This window comes from Amphiura filiformis, chromosome 4 (assembly GCF_039555335.1).
Source record: "Amphiura filiformis chromosome 4, Afil_fr2py, whole genome shotgun sequence".
Classification (NCBI taxonomy): domain Eukaryota; kingdom Metazoa; phylum Echinodermata; class Ophiuroidea; order Amphilepidida; family Amphiuridae; genus Amphiura; species Amphiura filiformis.
Window position 1 is genome coordinate 56,710,049 of NC_092631.1, and position 20,736 is coordinate 56,730,784.

At 37.5% G+C, this 20,736-nt stretch overlaps 2 protein-coding genes across 5 annotated transcripts in view; both read right to left on the reverse strand.

The window, feature by feature from the left end:
- The window catches only part of LOC140151103 (uncharacterized), a 52,646-nt gene that overhangs the window by 14,055 nt on the left and 17,855 nt on the right, over positions 1-20,736 (reverse strand). The window lies entirely within an intron of this gene.
- LOC140151104 (uncharacterized) lies at positions 1,205-16,309 on the reverse strand. Its single transcript, XM_072173324.1, has 7 exons — positions 15,922-16,309; positions 14,511-14,829; positions 13,889-13,985; positions 12,483-12,604; positions 8,362-8,455; positions 7,912-8,027; positions 1,205-3,438 (listed from the first exon to the last, which is right to left on the reverse strand). Exons 2-7 carry the CDS (start codon positions 14,687-14,689, stop codon positions 3,300-3,302), a joined length of 747 nt encoding a protein of 248 aa, XP_072029425.1. The 5' UTR covers positions 14,690-14,829; positions 15,922-16,309; the 3' UTR covers positions 1,205-3,299.

Consider the following 20,736-nt stretch of genomic DNA (forward strand, 5'->3'; position numbering starts at 1 on the left):
TTTGGGAAATTTTTTCAAGCATCATCTATATCTCAGATTATTTGAGACATTTTCATATCGAGTTGCATATCCCCTTTACAATGACACCGCATTTGAAACAATCACCTCTTTGACGTCTGAGTACACGTCTTGTGAATGTAGCAGAATCTCAAACAGAATGTGCCAAATTGACCATTATTCTGTGTTAAAAAAACACTCATCACTAACCTCAATAGTAGATGGAAAAACAATACGAAGCTAGAATTGCCTAGCACCTCCTCCTTATGTTCCTCACCAGCGTGGTCACTCGTTGCTCTGGATAGCATCTTATTCTTCAACCAGGATTCGTCGCAGGTCATTCAATGTGGTTGCATTGGATACTCTGGTACGCACAGCATACAATATTGTTCAATCGGGTTGAGGTCTGGGTAGATGGCAGGTCATTCCATTCTCCCTACCCTCATGTTCTGTAATGAGGTAGTCGTTGATTACTCTGTGGGGACGAGCGTTGTCATCTTGGAGGACTGCATTAGGTCCCAGATTGCGAAGACATGAGATTGCGAAGATATGAGATTACAGCTGCTGCACAGGATAATGGTCAATTTGGCACATTCAGTTTGAGACCCCACTACATTCACAAGAGGTGTACTCAGCCGTGAAAAAGGAGATTGTTTCAAACGTGGTGTCAGTGGCGTGCGCAAAGGGGGGGGGGGGGGCCATGGCCCCCACTTTTGTTGGTCATTCGGGGGAAAAAATGTTAAAAACGTCAAAATTTGCTCCTAATCAGACTCCATTCGGGGAACTGAACAACACGCCCCCCCACTTTCAATGTGCTGCGCTGTGGTGTCACGGTAAAGGGGAATATCAGCTATTCATTAATATGCAACACGATATGAACATGTAATAATCTGAGATATAGATGCTTGAAAAAAAAGTGAAGTTAAAAAGTCATTCACAGGCTTTCATAGTCAGTACAGAGTTGCTCATAACACAGGTCGGAATTACCAGAGCATGAGCTGCTTTATATAAACGTTATCTTAGAAAGTACCACCTGGGCATTACCCCTGGACCAACCAGGAGCCCTAAAGCTTTCTCTAAACCCCCTGAGAGAAATGTCTAGCGACGGCCCTGTGGCTTGTTTGTGTAAATCGCAACCTCTATTGTTCTCACACTTTATACACAAATAAAGAGAGTCTGCAGTCATAATTGTCGATGTTGCTTATTATAATGATTTCTTACAAACGAAAGTTGTCATTATTAATACTATTAACTTTCCTTCGTATTTTATGTTCAATATCCTTGATTGTTTTATACTGTATTGTAAAACGGACACAATTTAGATATAATAGATCCAATAGACTTTAATCAGAACACTGACGATTAAAGCTTACGTCCGGCATAAGCATTAAGGCGAGTTGCAGGCTAGCGTGACCTAGCTTTAAAAAATACAAGAAAAAATGATGCTCCAGAGGAAACGTATTTATTCTATTTAGATCCCATGGTATGATATAAGGAATGAAATTTTTAATCTAAACTAAATAGCGTTTTTCTCTGGTTTGCTTCATTTGTTCTGCTCAAAATTATCTGACAGTGAAAACTAACATTTTGTGGAATAGGAATGCAAATCTATTTCTTATGGAAATGTTACAATATTGCTTTCAGTCAAGAACCACAAGACATGGAAATATAAATATGATTGTTGGCTTACATGAGCTTACATGCCTAATGTATATAATTTCTTATATGTGCAATAATGTATGATTTCGGTCATAGTTTAATTTTGTTATATTGATTGTCAAAAATGACATAAAAGCCATAATGTGTGATTTGCTCCACAGCTACGCCCTCAAGTTTTTTCGAATTTCTACTTTTTGCACCATTGTAATGGCCATCGGTGTACATAGATGCCCTGTGAAAGACTAAGCCTGAAGTGCTTTAATTACAGTTAAATTTAACATTTATATTAAAACCGGAGATCTCCTGTTTTATTCTGAGTTCACCGATCGATTGCAGGATAAACACATCGCGTGGCTTTCTATCATTGAATCATTGCATCAGTGACGTACTGTATAAACTGTATGCATATCGCTATACGACGGCATACGTCTTGTTTGTACATCCCATCAGCTGCGTAAAGCTCCGCCAATAATCATGATAATCGGGGAGATGATACACGCATTATAGGCGCTGTCCGTCTTGACGCATTCGTCTTACGTCTTGATTGCATATCCCATCAGCTGCGCGAATCTCCGCCAAATTATGATAATAATACGATCGGCGAGATGATACACGCATTGTAGGCGCTAGAATGAAATAGCAATTTTCTTTGTTTTACCATATTTGTTTGGCTCGAAGGGAAAATGTGATCAGTAGCTATCAGTGAAAAGGAACATTTAAATAAGAAACTATTCTTTATGCAAATCACATATTATTGCTTTAATAACAACTGTTTTCTGATCAGTTGAAGACAAAATAATGAGGTAAAATGAAAGAAAAACACGTAGCCGCTTTTAAAACTGCGGAGCTCTACGGGGGAATTGGCGAACAAAACCGGGGATCCCTCACGGTTGTTTGATGTGATCATTTATTAATTTCTCTAACTAAAAACATTTTATAATGTTCAATTCTACAGCTATCACACTAATACACATATATTTTAAAGCTATTTTTTAAAAGAGATTTTCGTTTCTATGTCAAATGTTTCATTTTTTCCTTCTGTTTTTTATGTGGTAATTTTTATTCTCTAAACTGTACATTTGTGTGAAAAATGAGGGCGCTATTTACATATATTTTAACTTTAAAATGAGCAAAATAACATGACTTAATTCATGATCAAAAGTGTTTTGAAAATTTCCTTGCCATTTGATAGTATTTTTCTGATGTTCTAATACCATTATACAAGTGTTTACCCCTTGTAAAGATGCAAACAAGATTTAGGATAAATAGCGCCATCATTGTTCAACTTTATTTTAATATGACACAGTTTTACATTACATCAAACAACCCCGATTGCAATCAAAACTCTTAAAACGAAAGATCAAAATTTCAATGTCAAAATATCAAGTTTTAATCGCGAATTTAAAAAATCAAAATTATTTGATACCAGACATTCTTCGTATTCAGAATGTAATTCGATATGTCTGATGTGCTCTCATGTCCCATAAATATACTGTACAAACGTTGTTACCAGAGCCCTTGCGTATGCAATCACAAACTAGGCCATTGTTACCCGGGGATGTAAATTATTATCCCCATAGAAATTATATGCAAAATAAGTTCGTCCAGATCTTCTAAGATTTCAAATACTTCTAAATCTCGCCCTAAAAATACCCTTTATTGACTTGAATCGTTGAGAATGTGTTGTAAGGAATATCTTCTTTTTCTTTGCGATAATACTTCTTGAAGATTACCCACCCAACTAACAAGGCAAGGAACGCAACGACAACAGCTACAGAAAGTCTGAAATAAGAAAAATACATAATCAAAACTGAATATAATGCATGACTTTACTTTGTCGGTCTGATTAATTGATATTTTTATTATATAACCTCATGTATATCGTTAGAGGCAAACAGAACGGTAGGTAAATGGGGGAACTGTCGCCCTAAATCCTAATAGAAGAAAGCATTTCCCTTTTAGCATCGGCGGCGGAACCGGGCCAGGGGGTCAGGGGACCCTCCACCTTTTCGACCGGGCCAATTTAATTAATCCCATTCTGTGTGTCACATGTCTGGGTAAACATAAAGGCCTATTCCCACTTGGTCCAATCCCATTTGGTCCAATCCCACTTAGTCCAATCCCATTTGGTCCATTCCCACTTGGTCCATTCCCACTTGGTCCAGTTCCCACTTGGTCCAATCCCATTTGGTCCAATCCCACTAGGGCCATGTCCCACTAGGGCCATGTCCCACTAGGTCCATGTCCCACTAGGGCCATGTCCCACTTGCTCCATGTCCCACTAGGGCCATGTCCCACTAGGTCCATGTCCCACTAGGGCCATGTCCCACTAGGTCCATTCCCACTTGGGCCATGTCCCACTAGGTCCATGTCCCACTAGGGCCATGTCCCACTAGGTCCATGTCCCACTAGGGCCATGTCCCACTAGGTCCATTCCCACTTGGTCCATTCCCACTTGGTCCAGTTCCCACTTGGTCCAATCCCATTTGGTCCAATCCCACTAGGGCCATGTCCCACTAGGGCCATGTCCCACTAGGTCCATGTCCCACTAGGGCCATGTCCCACTTGCTCCATGTCCCACTAGGGCCATGTCCCACTAGGTCCATGTCCCACTAGGGCCATGTCCCACTAGGGCCATGTCCCACTAGGGCCATGTCCCACTAGGTCCATGTCCCACTAGGGCCATGTCCCACTAGGTCCATGTCCCACTAGGGCCATGTCCCACTAGGTCCATGTCCCACTAGGGCCATGTCCCACTAGGTCCATGTCTCACTAGGTCCAAGTCCCACTAGGGCCATGTCCCACTTAGGCCATGTCCCATTCGGACCAATACATAGGCTTAGTTACGTGTACATGAAAAGATGACAAGATGTAGAAGAACAGAAAGGAAAAAGGAGATAAGCATGATGCAGTCATGTCTATAGTAGAATTCACTACGACCTTTGCAGGACTTAAACCCCATTAAAGCTATTAAACCAAGATAACACTCATTGAAAACAGCTCAACTGATTAAATCAGATCTTCTCTGGTTGTGCACATGTAAATCTGTTTTACCAGAGAAGATGAGAATTGTTTTCTCATCTTCTCTGGTTTTACCTGTGCGGTATCGCAATGAGTTGGTATGATGGTTTCAGTTGGGTAACCGATTATAAAAGAAACTCAAGGTAACAATGGTATACTGGCCTTTGTTCACGAAATGAGACAATGGTCTGCTTTTTGTAACCAGCATTCTTGAAAATGAGCAACATAATGATTGTTGACTTAACACGGTTTGGAAATAATTTCTTCATATTTTTTGGTGTTATCTGTCGTTTACATATCCTTCCTAAAACACCAAAGTACGAATATTTCCAAACATCTAAATTAGCTAAAATTTAGGACATGTTACAAAACTATATTTTCTAGAAATTAAGAAGAGTACTTTTAATATTGGCCGGTTATTTTTCACACAGCGACGTTAACTAGGCAATGTACTATTACCTATAACATACACTAAAACACCAAAGTACGCATATTTCCAAACATCTAAATTAGCTAAAAATTTAGGACATGTTACAAAACTATATTTTCTAGAACTTTTAATATTGGCCAGTTATTTTTCACACAGCGACGTTAACTAGGCAAATCCCCATACTTCTAACGTACGCTATTTGTAGAGGTCACGCGTCAATGGTAAGAGCACTGTGTATTGTGTATAGGAAAACGGACAGTAACTGCAGTATGGGAAGACATCAGAGGAGGATAAAGGCTGATGAAGGGGGAGAAGAATAGACAGAGGAAAGAAAAGCAGTAGGACAAAGCAAGGAGATAGAGATTGAAGAAGGTACTGTTTGCCAACATAATGATGGAGAATGGAAATGATCCATAAATGATGATCTTGTCCATAAGTGCGTATGTGTATATGCATGTGAAAAAGAAAGGCATGAGCGGAAATTAATATTATCTAGACCGCTTAACAGGCTGTTTAAGGTTTGCAAATTGTGTTGGCAGAAATTTGTGCAAGAGGGGGCAAATATTTTGGCCCCACATTATATATGTTGCTTATGTTATCATCCAAATGTTTGTTTCTTTCTTTCTTCGTGTGTTCCAGGGTTCGGTTTTTGCCGGCAAAACATGTTTTGCCGGTAAAGTGGCAAAAACTTCATTTTTGACCGGTTTAAACCGGCAAAACTGGCAAAAACTCACTATAGTCACTCAAATATTAAAATATAACATCGAAAGCTCATAAACAGTAACACAAAACTTTTAACGAATCATTGAACATATTTTTGTCTCATCAAGTCCAAAGTTTTGAATTTGATAAATGCCACATTTCGGTTAAATGCATTTGAGCAATGAAAACGCATGCCTTTAATTTCTTAATAATAATTATGTTACTTATAATTGTAAAATCTGGTCTTGTTACACCCAGAAAATTATTTTTGTAACTTAATAATTTGTTTTGAGATGAAAAACACTGAACTGTAAATCACTTTTTTAGTGTTTGCCATTTTGCTTTCAAAAACCGCTGTTAAAACTGGGCCTGGGATTAAAATCGGGAATCTACCTCAGATAAAAAGTTACACTTTCGGAGTACAATTATCCAAGGAGGTCTAAATTAAAAAACAAATTTCTTAGGGACTCTCAACTTTAGAGGTGACGGGTATGTGCCTCGGCAAAATTTGGAAATTTTCTCTCCGATGACTTGACAATGTATTTTTCAAAAATTGTGTACTCAATGACCCTTTTTTCAAAATGTTGTAGCAAATGACCACCTTTAGATATTTATAACAATCCCATTTTTTGAAACAACATAAGGCCCTACTTCCAGACTCTGGTAGGCACATACCCGTCACTTTTAAATAGCCCCCTCCCCATGTTAAACTGTTCAAAATAACCCAAAAATGCATATTTTTAGAGAGGTGAAGAAAACATTTTTGTTGCATGCTAGTGAATGTGGAGGGGTCCACATTTTACATCCAATTTTTAATGGGTACTATTCTTGGATAATTCAAATGACCTTCATTCACACTACATGCAAATATTAAACTGACAATTCGAGGGTTGACAATCAGAAGGCCTTAACTCTCAAAGGATTCCTTTGTGAGTTAAGGCCTTCTGATAGTCAACCCTCGTGTTGTGATATTTAAGCCAAACAAAAAATTATCTTCTTTTGCCCATCTGTAAAATGACCAAATAGAATCAATTATCATATTTAAGAAGAAATATTTATAATAATATGAAATAAAGACATACAAAGTTACTTGAAATTCAATTTATATACTTGGCATAAAGAAGTATAGAGTGAGAGAATACACGGCTTAAGTGGGACATGGCCCTAGTGGGACATGGACCTAGTGGAACATGGCCCTAGTGGGACATGGACCTAGTGGGACATGGCCCTAGTGGGACATGGCCTTAGTGGGACATGGACCTAGTGGGACATGGACCTAGTGGGACATGGACCTAGTGGGACATGGCCCTAGTGGGACATGGACCTAGTGGGACATGGACCTAGTGGGACATGGACCTAGTGGGACATGGCCTAAGTGGGACCCCTAGTGGGACATGGTCTAAGTGGGACATGGCCCTAGTGGGAATGACCTAAGTGAGAAATGGCCTAAGTGGGACATGGACTAAGTGGGACATGGCCTAACTGGGACTGGACCAAGTGGGATTGGACCAAATGGGATTGGACTAAGTGGGAATTGCCCAACATAAATAATCAATTCTCTATGAGATCCCGAAAGAAAATGTAAAAATGATGCACCAAATGGCTTCAACTGGACATTCATTTCGCAAAGGTTTCCAACCCACTGTGTATGTATAAACAAATCCCTTTTTCGTTTTTGCTTTGGGCAGCCAACACTATATGTGACCGTACAGCACGAATGAGCTGTAAATTCCCTAAATTGTATTCTGAGTTACAGTATAAAACGTGTATGAAGGTCGTATTCATCGGTAACTTAAGCTGGCGCGACATCTATCTCATTTTTATAGTCAAACACCAATCAATAATCCTATTGTTGAAGTGGATAATAAGCTTCTATCTTAGATGGCTATAGAATTGTTAATAGCGCTGGTCTTTGCTTTGGCTAAATCCTGTTCAAGTGGTGGGTTACCAGTGGACTTCGGTTGTATATATAAATGCAGATGGAATAATTGATATATTAACAGTTTGATGAAAGAACTTATTACGAAAGCAATATCAAAAATTTAAACTGAGTTAGTTTTGCTTGAGTCCTGATTGAAGTTGCCTATCAATACAAAACTTACATGGAACACAAAATGACAAAACTGAGAATTTCGTCATCTTCAGGATCATCTGGGTGATCATCTCCGCCACCAACGCAACCATCGGGACAACAACACTTGCTTGTAAGCTCGTAATGCTGTTTGCATGATAAGGAGAATGAAAAAATATAGCGATTATAAATAACTTTACCAATTCTCGGTATTCATAATACGATGCGATTGGATTTAGCCAGTGCATCATGGGGAAAAGACAAGAACATAATGTCATTATGTGTTTATATGTCAATTTACACACGAACAGCAATAGTAGATCCATTTACCATCTATAGACCACACGGGACTCATGGAGCTGTTTTCAACATTATTATACCGATATCAAAGCCCATTTCATGTTACATCGTATCGGTGTAGTGGGGCATACACCGATACCAAAGCCCATGGCATGTACAAGGTTCAAATATTTATACTTACATAAATCCAATCATAGTTGATTTCGCCTAATGTCTTCAATTGTGATGCCCCTGGGCCGATCTTAGGATCACATATCAACCTCACCTCAGTATACCTATTGAAAAATGTTAACATAAAATTATAAGATGATTATATAAAAGTATATACTATTGTTCATAAAATTGGTGAAATAGACAGATCCAATTTTGTACTTAACTATTTCCTAGTTTTGATGGCAGGGTAGGTATATGCCAGGGCAAAAGAAAATAATATCATCTGTTCTGGGAACTTGAGCTGCTGTTTGGAATATTTTCTGCGAGGGCAGGCTAGGGCACAGGCCTTAACAATTGGGGTGGTGGGCCCTGAGGTCATGGAGGAGAGCAGTACTCCTGGAAGCTTCCAGTGGGTTTGATGCAGTGATGCTTTTCCATTGGCAAACATTAAGATGCTGACTTTGCTGAGGCACTGTTGCATTTTTAGCTTCTGTTTTTGTGTATTTTTGACAGACATGTACTTCAAGAGTAATGGTGTTCCCAGAAAAATTTCAGAGCCACAGAAAAATGGTAAAATCGTAGGATATTTCCCCCTTGTCTTGATTTTTTCTGCGACTCTTCATATTTTTTTCTGGACCGCGTGGCGTGGTAACATGGTATTGTGGATTGTAGCCCTGGCACAGTGTCATCGCCCCGATATCTTCATGGCAGAAATCGCCACGGTAGGTTGAATCCACAGCCACGCATGGCCATTTTGTTCCTTTGAGACGCATAATGAGCCGAGGGACATCCGACTAAGGCTACTGACACAAGCCTGGTAATTGACCTCTCTGTGTGTGAGTGAGCATGTATACGCTAACGCCATGATGAGGTCAATGGTCATCTGCTTTTAGACTGCCTCCACGGGAGTGAATGCAGCTAGCCTACGCTGCGCTATAGTTCGGCACATATAAAATCAGAATATTTTGAGTTCAAGACGCACGCTTCTTTCTCAAGACGCTAGCTAACGACTATCATATCCGTTGAACACATATATTCAAGTGCAAGGAACAAAATCTGGCTTCTTTAGACTAAATCAATTACGGGAGATATTCATCATTTTCTACCCCGGTATCCAAAGATTTATCGTCTGAATATCAAATCGTGCATAGCACAGAATCAGAATCAGAATCAAATGACCTTAAAAGGTCATGTTTATTAATATATACCCAACATACAGGTGTTATCAAAGTACAAAACACATATTACATAAAAATACATAGATAGATAAAAAAAAAAAATACAATATATAAAATAATGTACAAAGAAATGATACTTATCTTAAGTACCAGTAGCACCGTTACGAATATCAAAGGCGGCATTTATGTATGTAGATACCATTTTTATAATATCATAATCTTTGGCACTCATTAAATCAATAAAAATACTCTCATCAGAGTTATTATTGCCAGTAATATAAGCATCTTTAACCTGAGTAAATAAAATTTGTCTCGGATTATCGTAAGCTTTACATCTCATCATAAAATGAAATTCATCCTCGACTTCATTTAAGTTACATACAGTACATAATCTGTTTTCTGGTTTAATTTTGGGATTCATATGACGACCCTTTTCAATCATAACCCAGCAAACACAAAAACGTTTTTAAAACGTTTTAAATAAGTTATATTTTGGGTTTTGGTTTAGGTAAAAACGTTTTAATAACAATAAAATGTCGGGTTATATAAAGGTCATGAAATCGTTTTAAAACGTTTTGTATGGAAACACACTACAACAATATTTTTAAAATGTTTTCGAAATGCCATTGTAAACTATTTTTGCAAACATTTTTGGCCAAATATTTTGTCAACACTTAAATTACATTATGTTAAAATATTTGCATCCAGCAAACACAGAAATGTTCTTAAAATGTTTTTTACAAAACGTTTTAATAACATTTAAATGTCGGGTTATATAAAGGTCGTGAAAACATTTTAAAAACGTTGTTGTAAATATTTTGGGCAAACATTTTTTTGCAAAATATTTTTTCAACCCCAAAATAACATTCTGTTTAGAATGATTTGTACCAAGTTTTCAAAAATGTTTTTGGAATGTTATTAAAACGTTTTTATACCCTTTATATAACCCGACATTTAAATGTTTTCTGTAAAACATTTGTGTTTGCTGCGCAGTCAATTACCAACAAATGTTATTTAATGTTATGAAAACGTTTTATACCATTAATGTACCTTTTATATAACCCGACATTTAAACGTTTTCTGACAACCTTTTATAACCTTTTGCGAATGATGTCGAAAACGTTATGTGTTTGCTGGGAAGATTATGTGCACTAACACGAAGTTTACTGAAAGATGATCTATGAGAACGGTTAAGTATAATAATATAATTTTCTAGAGAGAACAAAGTTTTGAACTTGCAATAAGTACGAAGTTTTACTTGAGTGTTAACAATACGAGAATACCATTGTGTATTATAAACAGTTTCAAGATGGGATCTAACAATAGTGGTGATGGAATTTTTATGAATAATATTTGGTTTATGCCAAACATCAAATAAAGTAGTAAGTTTACAAATACCAAAAATACCAGAACTCCAAGTGAAATAATTACTGCTACTATTGTGTAAAGTACGATTATCAATGAGAGCTTGAACAGCCAGAGAATCAGAGCCCATTAAACAATCATGATTCAATTTCCACCAATATTTTAGAGATAGGGAGAGCATAAATAGTAATAATGGGTAACTCCCTAACTCAGCTCTGACTGCATGATTAGTAGCTTTACGATGGACACCAAGGATAATTTTACAACTTTTAATATGTAAACCTTCACTACTAATTTTATCACAAAGATCAATAAAATTATCATCCTTTAGACTTTTAAGATTATATGGAGCCCAAATTTCACAACCATAACAAAGAATAGGTCTAATAAGTGTAAGAAATAATTTAAGACTACATCTACAAGAACTACGATATAAGTTATCTCTAACCTTAAAAAAGGCCTTATTGGCTTTATCCTTAAGACAATTTATAGCTTTTGTAAATGAACCTGATGGTGAAAAGACATACACATTCACGTGTATCGATCCCGGGTATTCATTTCAGTGTCTCTGCTGTATAATGTAATTATTAACCGGGCGATGTCGGTGTGCCTGGCCTATGCCATCTTCATCACAGGTGCTTTTCAGGCTTACTGCATCTCCCGCCGGTGATTCAAGTCCAAATTAATTATGTATATTTTATACCGTTTACTTTAGACAATAATTTAGATGTAATGAGACCAAAAGATCAAGTTCCATAATTCCAGGGTTATCACAGGGAACTTCGTGATCCACAACCTTATCCCCCACTTATTCAAAAGTTGAGATTTTTTATACCATCAGAAAACTATGACTACTGAATGTTTGTGTGTATAAAATTTCTTAAAGTCGACAAATATATCGGGAAATTGGGGCTGTCAAGAGCCCAAAATTACAACACGGTCGATAAAGGGGACGCTGTATATATGAATATCTGAACCAAATAAGCTTTTTCGTGGATATCAATGGAACCATATCCTAAAAAGAGGGTGCTAAAATCACAAAATACTCCTTTAAAAGAAAGTGTTTGGCAGTAAGCACAATGTTCTGAAGTAATCTATTGTGTCATCTGTCAGTGTACTTCGGTTATTTTATAAATGCGCTTTTATAAATACGCACGTGACCACCTCCGCGCTGCCCTAACAGCTTGTGCACAGTAAGTCTTGAAGTGACCTTCTATATAGCGGGTAGTCTTTCTATACATTTGAATGCAAAGGCGGAACAACACGAGACTGCTGTGCAGCAAAATTGTCTATTTTGTTCAACTTTGTGATTATATTGTAAACGTTTCCGTCGTTTAATATTTTTTCCGTCGTTAAATACTTTCAAAATGTTGTTTTTGATAACATATTACAAATTCGGAATCCCCCCATGTGTTATAATTTTGCTATTCAATTAATACTTAAATTTGATGATTATTTATCTACAGAGTTCCTATCCCTTTCCGTATAGTGGTAAATGCATGAGGATTTGGTCACGCTTGCTGGTCTTGGTATGTCGTGCCCATGAGTCACGTGCGTATTTATAAAAGCGCATTTATAAATATAACCGAAGTACACTGATATGCACCTTTGTTGGCCATCCTTCATGGCGCCAAATCTCAGAAGGGTACCATCAGTAAAATCAGCTGTGTCTGCTGTGCCAAGAGGGAAGCCAGGAGTCACTGTATGGTCAGTTGACCTTTGACATGCCTAAAAATAGATAAAAAGTAAGAAAATATTAATGTAGTATAAAACAGAATAATTGAAAGCAACATTTTATTGTCTTTCAGCAGATCGGCATAATTGTATCTTTGTCATAAATGGGTCCTTTTTATTTTTATTTTATTTTGATTTGTCACCATATAATACAACAAAAAGAGACATTTATCATGTTTACCATGATACATGTATACACGAACAAAAACCACGAGAAACCGGACGCGGACATCACAACTTTACAATCATATCAAATGCTAGACTACCCCGTACAGGGGCGTAGAAACTACAGAACAAACTTCAAAATGTCCAGCGCACATCAGCAAGACTCATTTTCAGGAAACGCTAGTTTGACTTCATCACTTCAGAACTCATAAATGAACTCCACTGGCTTCCCATCACACAACGCATTGATGACAAAATTCTCGCACTTGTATATAAAGCACTTCGCGGACAAGTTCCATCTGATCGAGCTTTTGCAGCCTATGCTTCCAGATTGTGGAATAAACTACGAAGTCAAATCAAAAATTGTACTCTTGAAGCTCCTGAAGAGCCACTTATTTCAGGGTGTATAAGCAGTAGCTTTTTGAGTTATGAGCGCCGTTGAACATTTTGTAACGAATTTGGCGCTGGGACAAAAATGTAACTGATTGATTAATTGATTGCTTGATAGCTGGGGAGCCGGAGTGCAGTTGCCCTGGTATATATCCGCAAATACCCAGGGATGGAGGACGGGTGAGACCAAAGTTTGAGTCTTCCAGCTTACTAAACACGCTCAACTTACTAGTTCAAACTTTAAAAAATGCAAACGTACAAATTGCATACAATTTGAAATGTTAACTTATACAATACGATGCAGCTTGACATGAAATTACTTCAATATGTTCAAACGGTGCTTGCTACACGATGCAGCTTTGTAACATGCGATTTATAGTCGGGTTGTTAATTTTTCGTTGTTTTTTACATTTATAATGCTAACTTCATGATAACTTTCTTTCTTACAAGTTTTGCTCGCTAGCCTTTTTTAAATGGCCCGCGACCTCCAAAAGGGTTGCGATCCACATTTTGGGTATAGCTGGTATTCTGAACCGTGCTAAGAACAGACATACATATAATCACAGATATTGGAACATCGTAACCACTTCCATATGTTTTATGTCGATCAAAAGGGAGGCTCTGATCTTTTTAGCTTTAGGTTTTTTTTTAGCTTTTTTTTTTCAAAATAAAGTTTCAAATTACGAGTAGGTTGTCTATGTATTTAGACAATTAGCATCTTACCACGACACCACTAGGGCAGTATTGATCTGCGTAATTATGGCAACCATTGAAGGAAAACTCCCACACACCCCATTCATCTGCTGTCGTGTAGGGAAATCTGAAATATGACGGAGTTTCATAGAAAAAGTATTTTGCGACACTATTAGGCCTACTGTTTTTGACGGTGACAACTTATATATATATAAACTTTTCCGTAAATTTATTAAAGTTCCAGGAGCAAAATTGCTGTAAATCTTCTTTTGTATCAAAAATTTAATTTGCAACCGATAAAATTGTATTGTTTCAAACGGCTACCTGTCTGCTTTCTAGTGATGTAGCCTTTCAGAGGACACGGTGGCTCTGAGAGCTTGCTCGACGTGCGTAGGTTCGGGTTCCAGTCCCACCACCGTGTTGCGTCCTTGGGCAAGGCGCTTTACCTCGCTTGCCTCACCCCACCCATGTGGTTCCGACATATTCCAATGACGGCGGAATAAATGTAAAGTGCTTTGAGGCTGTTTACGGCATAAAGCGCTAAATATATATCTACATTTATTTATTTATTTATTTATTTGGTATAGCGGACATAATACATTCATAGAGTGATGTTGCACAAGGTGGGTACAGTCATTTTACTTATACTTACCCGGGTACTCTTCCTTCCTTATTTCCAATTGTCTTCAAGTTTATTATTGTACCATTCTCAAACTTACACTTGCAGTCGTTTCTTTTCTTGCACACTTCAGAATCTACTCTTTGCGGCCATGTGATCACAAGGGTCAAAATGGCTAACCACAAAATAGTTTTCGTTGATACATACATCATCTCGTAGTTGTACCGTCAACCAATCAGGTGATAGTAATATTCAAATAGGGATTCAAATGGTGTGTGTGCCACTTCTTCTGTTTGTAAACTTCCTTGAGAATAGCTGATCACTTGTTGCTAAGTATGGACACTTTTAAAACCTATTAGGAAATGAAAAATAAGTTTTCGAAATATAATGACATTTTTTGAAAAAATAAACTGATAATGATATTTTCAAAATGAAGATGAAAACTTACACTTTTCCCCTTTCATGTTGAGTTGAAAACTGAAATACATGATTATGCAGTACCAATTTGATGTCTGTAATTGTAGCAACTAACTAAATGTACTTGTGTAATTTCATCTCATTAATTAGACTAACGAGCACATTTACAGGCTCGTCCATGCCTTTTCTCATAGGCTTCTATGTAAAATATTCAATTTTCAGAATTGCAAGTAATTAGTCAAAATTTGACAAACACTCGAGATATTGTATTCTTCCTGATTTGGAATAATTATCATGACTGAAAGTAGTTATTTAAAAGTATTTAATCAGCTAATTAGCACTAATTAAACCTTTTTGAATAATTCCTTAGGTCTGATGATGAAGCAAATTTGTATTACCCTGTATACATAGAAGGAAGCATCGCACCTATATAAAGTATATATTTTCTGAGGGGCCTTTTCAAGCTCTGTTTAAATTTGTGGTCCTCAGATTGAAATGCGCACTCCCAAACTATACCACTATGCCACATGTTCATTAAAAAGTTAATTGTTATACCCTGTATATCTTCTGGTACACCCTGAATATTGACTTACATACCTGTAATTGATATATACATAAAATGTATAACCAAAGTATTCATGCAATATGTCACAAAAGAAGTCCCAACTTGTGACACATGGTCATAGCAATACTTTGGTCGTAGACTATGCCATAGTCGTTTTTGGTAAATAAAAATATGTTATTAATGATTATATTAATTATATCTCGGCATAGTTATAATTAGGGCTCACTTCTGATTGGGATCTAACGGTTTGTTGATCATATTATGACTTTATGTCGAACTTTGCTCTGTTGACCTACACACACAACAAATGTGACTGATTCCATTTAGCTGCAAGTTGGGACATGTGTAAATATTACAAATATGCCAAAAAAAATCAGGTTTGAAAAAAAAAAACCTCGCCAATTCCATATAAGATCGCGTATATTATGGTTTTAACCCGAAGTTTAAAAATGTCATACTCACCATGCCCACGGCAACCATGATCAGAATTTTGGTATTCTTGTCGATTCTGATAATTACTTCCGTGATTTGGGTCCAAAGCACAGAAGCAGGCAATATCCAGCGACGATCACGCCTAAGGCAATTCAATCTTGTATGTCACCACCGTATCTTACACCATGTACACACGGCAAAAAACGGCCCAGTATTTCCCCTTTCTGCACTCGTGAAATGCCGCAGTTAAAGCTGAATTTATACTCTATCGCTTTTGTAGAAAAGCGATTCTCACGCATGCACAGTTTTTACTTCCGTTTTCAAGAGCGTCAAGCCGATCAATCGATACAAATCGTTGAGGCAAAAACGACGTCGCTTTTGCAAGTCGAAGAATTCTCAACTTCCCAGCTACAGTGCTTCCCAGATATGTCGCTTGTACATCAACCAATCATTTTCAACGAACTGGATCTATTATTATGCTAATTAATTTACCTTTCGCAAGGCAATAATTATTGCCCAATTATTGACAGCAATGGATGTTTTAAAAAATGTATTTTATGGCATTTAGAATATTTTAATTGCCGTCTGCAATTGCTATCGTTGTGATATTTAGTATAAATGCAAAAACGACGAGCCGACGAGCGATGCATCTCAAAAATCAGCGTTTGCCCATCGCTTTTCAAAAGCGGTGAATCGCAATCGCTCGGCGATCGAGTATAAATTCAGCTTTAGAGTCTGATTTAATTAAATGGACTCCTATATCATGCTGCAAATATCTATGGTGCTCAAACTTTATGCGCTTCTATATTGTTTTAACACAGCAATTTTATTTTTACGAAACGGAATCTGAAGAACACGGGTATCAGCCAAGCTGTTTTGTAGTCTCCACAACCAAGGAGATTGTATAACGTGGAGAAGCAATAGATTACGTAATGCATTGTTCCTTTGTGCCGATTTGATTTGCCGACAAGCTATTCATGGACCTATATACCTGGCAACAACGCCACGTTGTTACGGGTAATCGATCAGCAATTCAATATATTTAAATAAGGCGTCTAAATTAAGGTGGACGGTAAATAACTGTACAACGACGGCAAAGTGGGCTTTTGTGTGCTCGCGAAGACCAAATCTTACCCGTGGGCTGGATAAGAGAACAAAAGTTACCTCTCGCTCAAGTGGGCGCTTTCACATGAATATCTTTTGATATTGACCATAGCCTGCCTGTTATAGCGTTAATACGCTGTCAGGTCAGTTACCGATTTAATGGCGGAACCCTTTGTACTGAACAAAAGGTACCTCTCGATGAGTAGCTTGTCGGCAAATCAAATCGGCACAAATGAACAATGCGTTACGTAATCTATTGCTTCTCCATGTTATATCAAGCCTCCTTGGTACTATAGGCATATGGACCTGCCATTTATAAGTTAATACATTATGTGTAATACATGTGTAATCGATTAGCAAGAGCATTCAATTTAATTAAACCAAACACCTAAAGTCAGGTGGGTGATAAAGAGGTGTACATCGACAACTAAAGCCTCCTTTATAGACTTCTGACCCGCACAAACATACCTTTGGGATACGTGAGAACAATGGTACCACTTTCTCATGTGGTGCGCTTATACATGACTTTGTTGTGGTCACTTATTGATATTTGCCTGCTGTGTAAAGCGTCAATATGCTGCTGGGTCAGTGACCAATTTAATGGCGGAACCCCTTTATTCGAAACAATGGTACCACTTTTATGAATAGTCTGTCGGCAAGTCAATCGGCATCAAAGAAACAATGCATTACGTTAGCTTTTCCTTGCCTTTCTATCTATCCTTGGTGATTACTATGTCAGCATTTATTGTCATCACAAGTAGAAATAATAGAGACTAGGTCTTCATACATTTTGGAGTGCCCAAAATTGTTTGCCCCCCCTTCTCGGCCCGCCAAATAATCTTTGCCCCCCCTTTGAACATGCCAAATTTTTGGGATCCCAATTTACAAACCTTAAATGGTCTAGATGTATGTTGCGAGCGCAGCGAGCTGGAAAATTAGCATATTTAAGCATTTCCGTACTGTTTTCCTAAGCCTTTTTAGAGCGTTTTATTAAAAAGGCGCCGCATGAATGTGTGCCAAAAATTTCTTGCCCCCCTCTCGGCTTGCCCAAAATAGCCTGCCCCCCTTTCGGCTCGCCAAAATTTCTTTCCCCCAATTTTACTCTCCCCAGGGCTCATAATTATTGCACAGCCCCTAATGATAATGCTTTTTTTTTTTTTTCATTTTGCTCATTTGCATAATTTTTGTTGATGATACAATTCACGATACAAGTTTGCCTTCGGTATCAATGTCAATAATGTGTAAAAATATAATATTTTTTCAATTTCGATGAAATATTTATATTGAAAATTGTATCCCACCATTAATTGCATATATTTTAAAGTAAGTGTGTAAGTAAATACGCTTATGTACAAAATTAAAAATATCTAAAGGTGCAACCTGCTATTATCATGATTATATAAATTAATGATTGCAGATGTGTGTTAATTAAAATACCTGCTGATTTATACATTCAGCATTAGCTGCTATCATAACAAATTAACCCACAGGTTGTTGACACTATTCATGCTAATGATTGAGATAAGATTAGCATAATTATTTCATAGCTCCATGAGTGTTATCAGTATATTATCAATTTGCCAACAACAAAAAGGCAATTTCTTTGTCACTTGTCACATAATGAATTTTTGATTTGTTCCATTATAAATGGATGTGATTATTCAAAATGAATCCACTAGATTTACTTTCATGTTATACTGCATTTTTTTAAAATTTCACAAATATATTTTTATCTCACTCTCAGTCTCCTTTTCATATTAGATTTTATAACAAATAATTTCTTTACATACTATCGTTATAATTATATGCAAAATGAATATTCGGTTAATGTCATTGTGGATGTTGTTCCAATCACTGAACATTTTGATTTTAAATTTATTTACTTATTTGTTCATGTGTATTCGTTTATTTATTTGTGTTTGTTACAAGACTTTTCAATCTTTTGAATAGAGTGCTCAATCCCGAATAAAAATCCAATGAAATTATAGAATAGGTAGTCATTTCTCTGAATTTCATGCCTAAAAGGAAATCGTCAGACGACACGGTGAAATATTTTGGAGGGACCACCATCTCTTGGAAATGTCAAATGACTGACTCTGGGAGCACTCTATTCAAAAGATAAAGTCTAACTATGAGTAAAAAGTTGTTATTATACTCCTGTTTTGCAGTTGAGCGCTCTCTGACTATCTTCGATAGACAGACTGACTCTGGGATAGACTTTGGCTGTGTTGAAACCATGGAATGTATATTCATTGACATTCCCAAGATATGGTAGTCCCTCCAAAGCATTTCACCATGTCGTCTGACGATTTCCTTTAAGCATGAAACTTAGAGCAACGACTACCTATTCTGGAAGGTCTGTTCATTGAATATTTATTTATTTATTTATTTATTTATTTATTTGAAGGTAAATTCCTTTGTTTATTAGGTGCAACCAAATACAGAAACAGAAATCTATTTGAAGTTGAATTACAATTTGCAAGCAAAGGATTAACTGATGCTCACTACCAACAAATGAAGGTCGTTAAACATGAGTAGGATTTATCAAATCATTTATTTCGTGGTGGAGGGGGGGGCAAATAAAAAATTCTTCCGGGTTTTGGTGGGGTGGGGAACAAAGACGAAAAATTTCCCGGTTGCATAATTTTGACCCAATATTCTCGATGAAATATATACATATACCGTTTTTAGCGAGACTGTGCATGTAAAATCTTCGGGCCTTGGTTGGAAACTTGCAGGACAGACGATGCACCGGACAATTTGGGGAAGCTCCTTTACTCTTTTTTCTTTCCCTTATTTCTTTTCCTTTTCTCCTTTCCCCTTTGCCTTCCAGATTTTCTCTTTCAATTTTTGTCGCCCCCGCTGGCTACGCCACTCTTAACACAAGAGAGTAAAAAGATTCATTGTGATTGTGTCTGTGCAAAATTATTAGGCATATGTTGAAGGTAAGTGTCCTGCAAAATTGTAAATTTATTTTGATTGTTCTGAGACTGCACTTCAAATTGCGCTGCATGCATCAGATGAAATTGCATTACAACTTTCAGTGTGGTAACCATATTACGCGTAATACACCTTGGGTTTCCACAAGACCTTGGGTACGTATGAAATACGATATATAGCAAAAGTTTGAATTGTAATGTGTAGCAGTGGCGTAGCCAGGTGGGCGCCCAAACTTGTGAATGTACCCATAAAAACACGACTTTCTTTCACCGACGAGTGTTATTGTCAAGCATGTTACGTCAGTGACGACTGCCACCCGCTTCAGTGGCGTAACGGCTGACATTTTAGACTGACTGTTCCTAGCACAAATTCGCACGAAGCGTGCGATCACTTGCAATATACATACCTATAGCCCAACGTTGGTCCAAAATGTTTCGATTGTTGGGCAAACGTTGGCTGTATGACGTTGGAGCAACGGTTTTTTTGCTTATTGGCCCAACGTTGCATCCAGCGCTGGGCCAACGTTGATCCAACCAATGTTGCTCCTTGGGCAACCGTCTGCCAACGCACGGTCAACGTTTAGCCAACATTGGCCCAACATTAACCAAAACAATGTTGCCAATCCAATATTTCTCCCTCGTTAACCTTCTGCCAACATTGGCTCAACATTAATCCAACATTGGTCCATCATTGACCTAACAAATTGCTTCCAACATTTTGCCAACGTCATAACAATGTTAGGCCAATCATGCCAACATTGAACAAACGTTACCATGGTTACCCCAACGTGTGGCCATCCCT

What these genes read in the sequence shown, in the direction of transcription:
- LOC140151104 (XM_072173324.1), bottom strand. Translation starts at nt 14,689, where the DNA reads ATGATGTATGTATCAACGAAAACTATTTTGTGGTTAGCCATTTTGACC. An exon ending in ACTGCCCTAGTGGTGTCGTG is followed by an intron (nt 12,605 to 13,888) that starts GTAAGATGCTAA and finishes ATCTATTTTTAG; the next exon opens with GCATGTCAAAGGTCAACTGA. An exon ending in TCAACTATGATTGGATTTAT is followed by an intron (nt 8,028 to 8,361) that starts GTAAGTATAAAT and finishes TCATGCAAACAG; the next exon opens with CATTACGAGCTTACAAGCAA.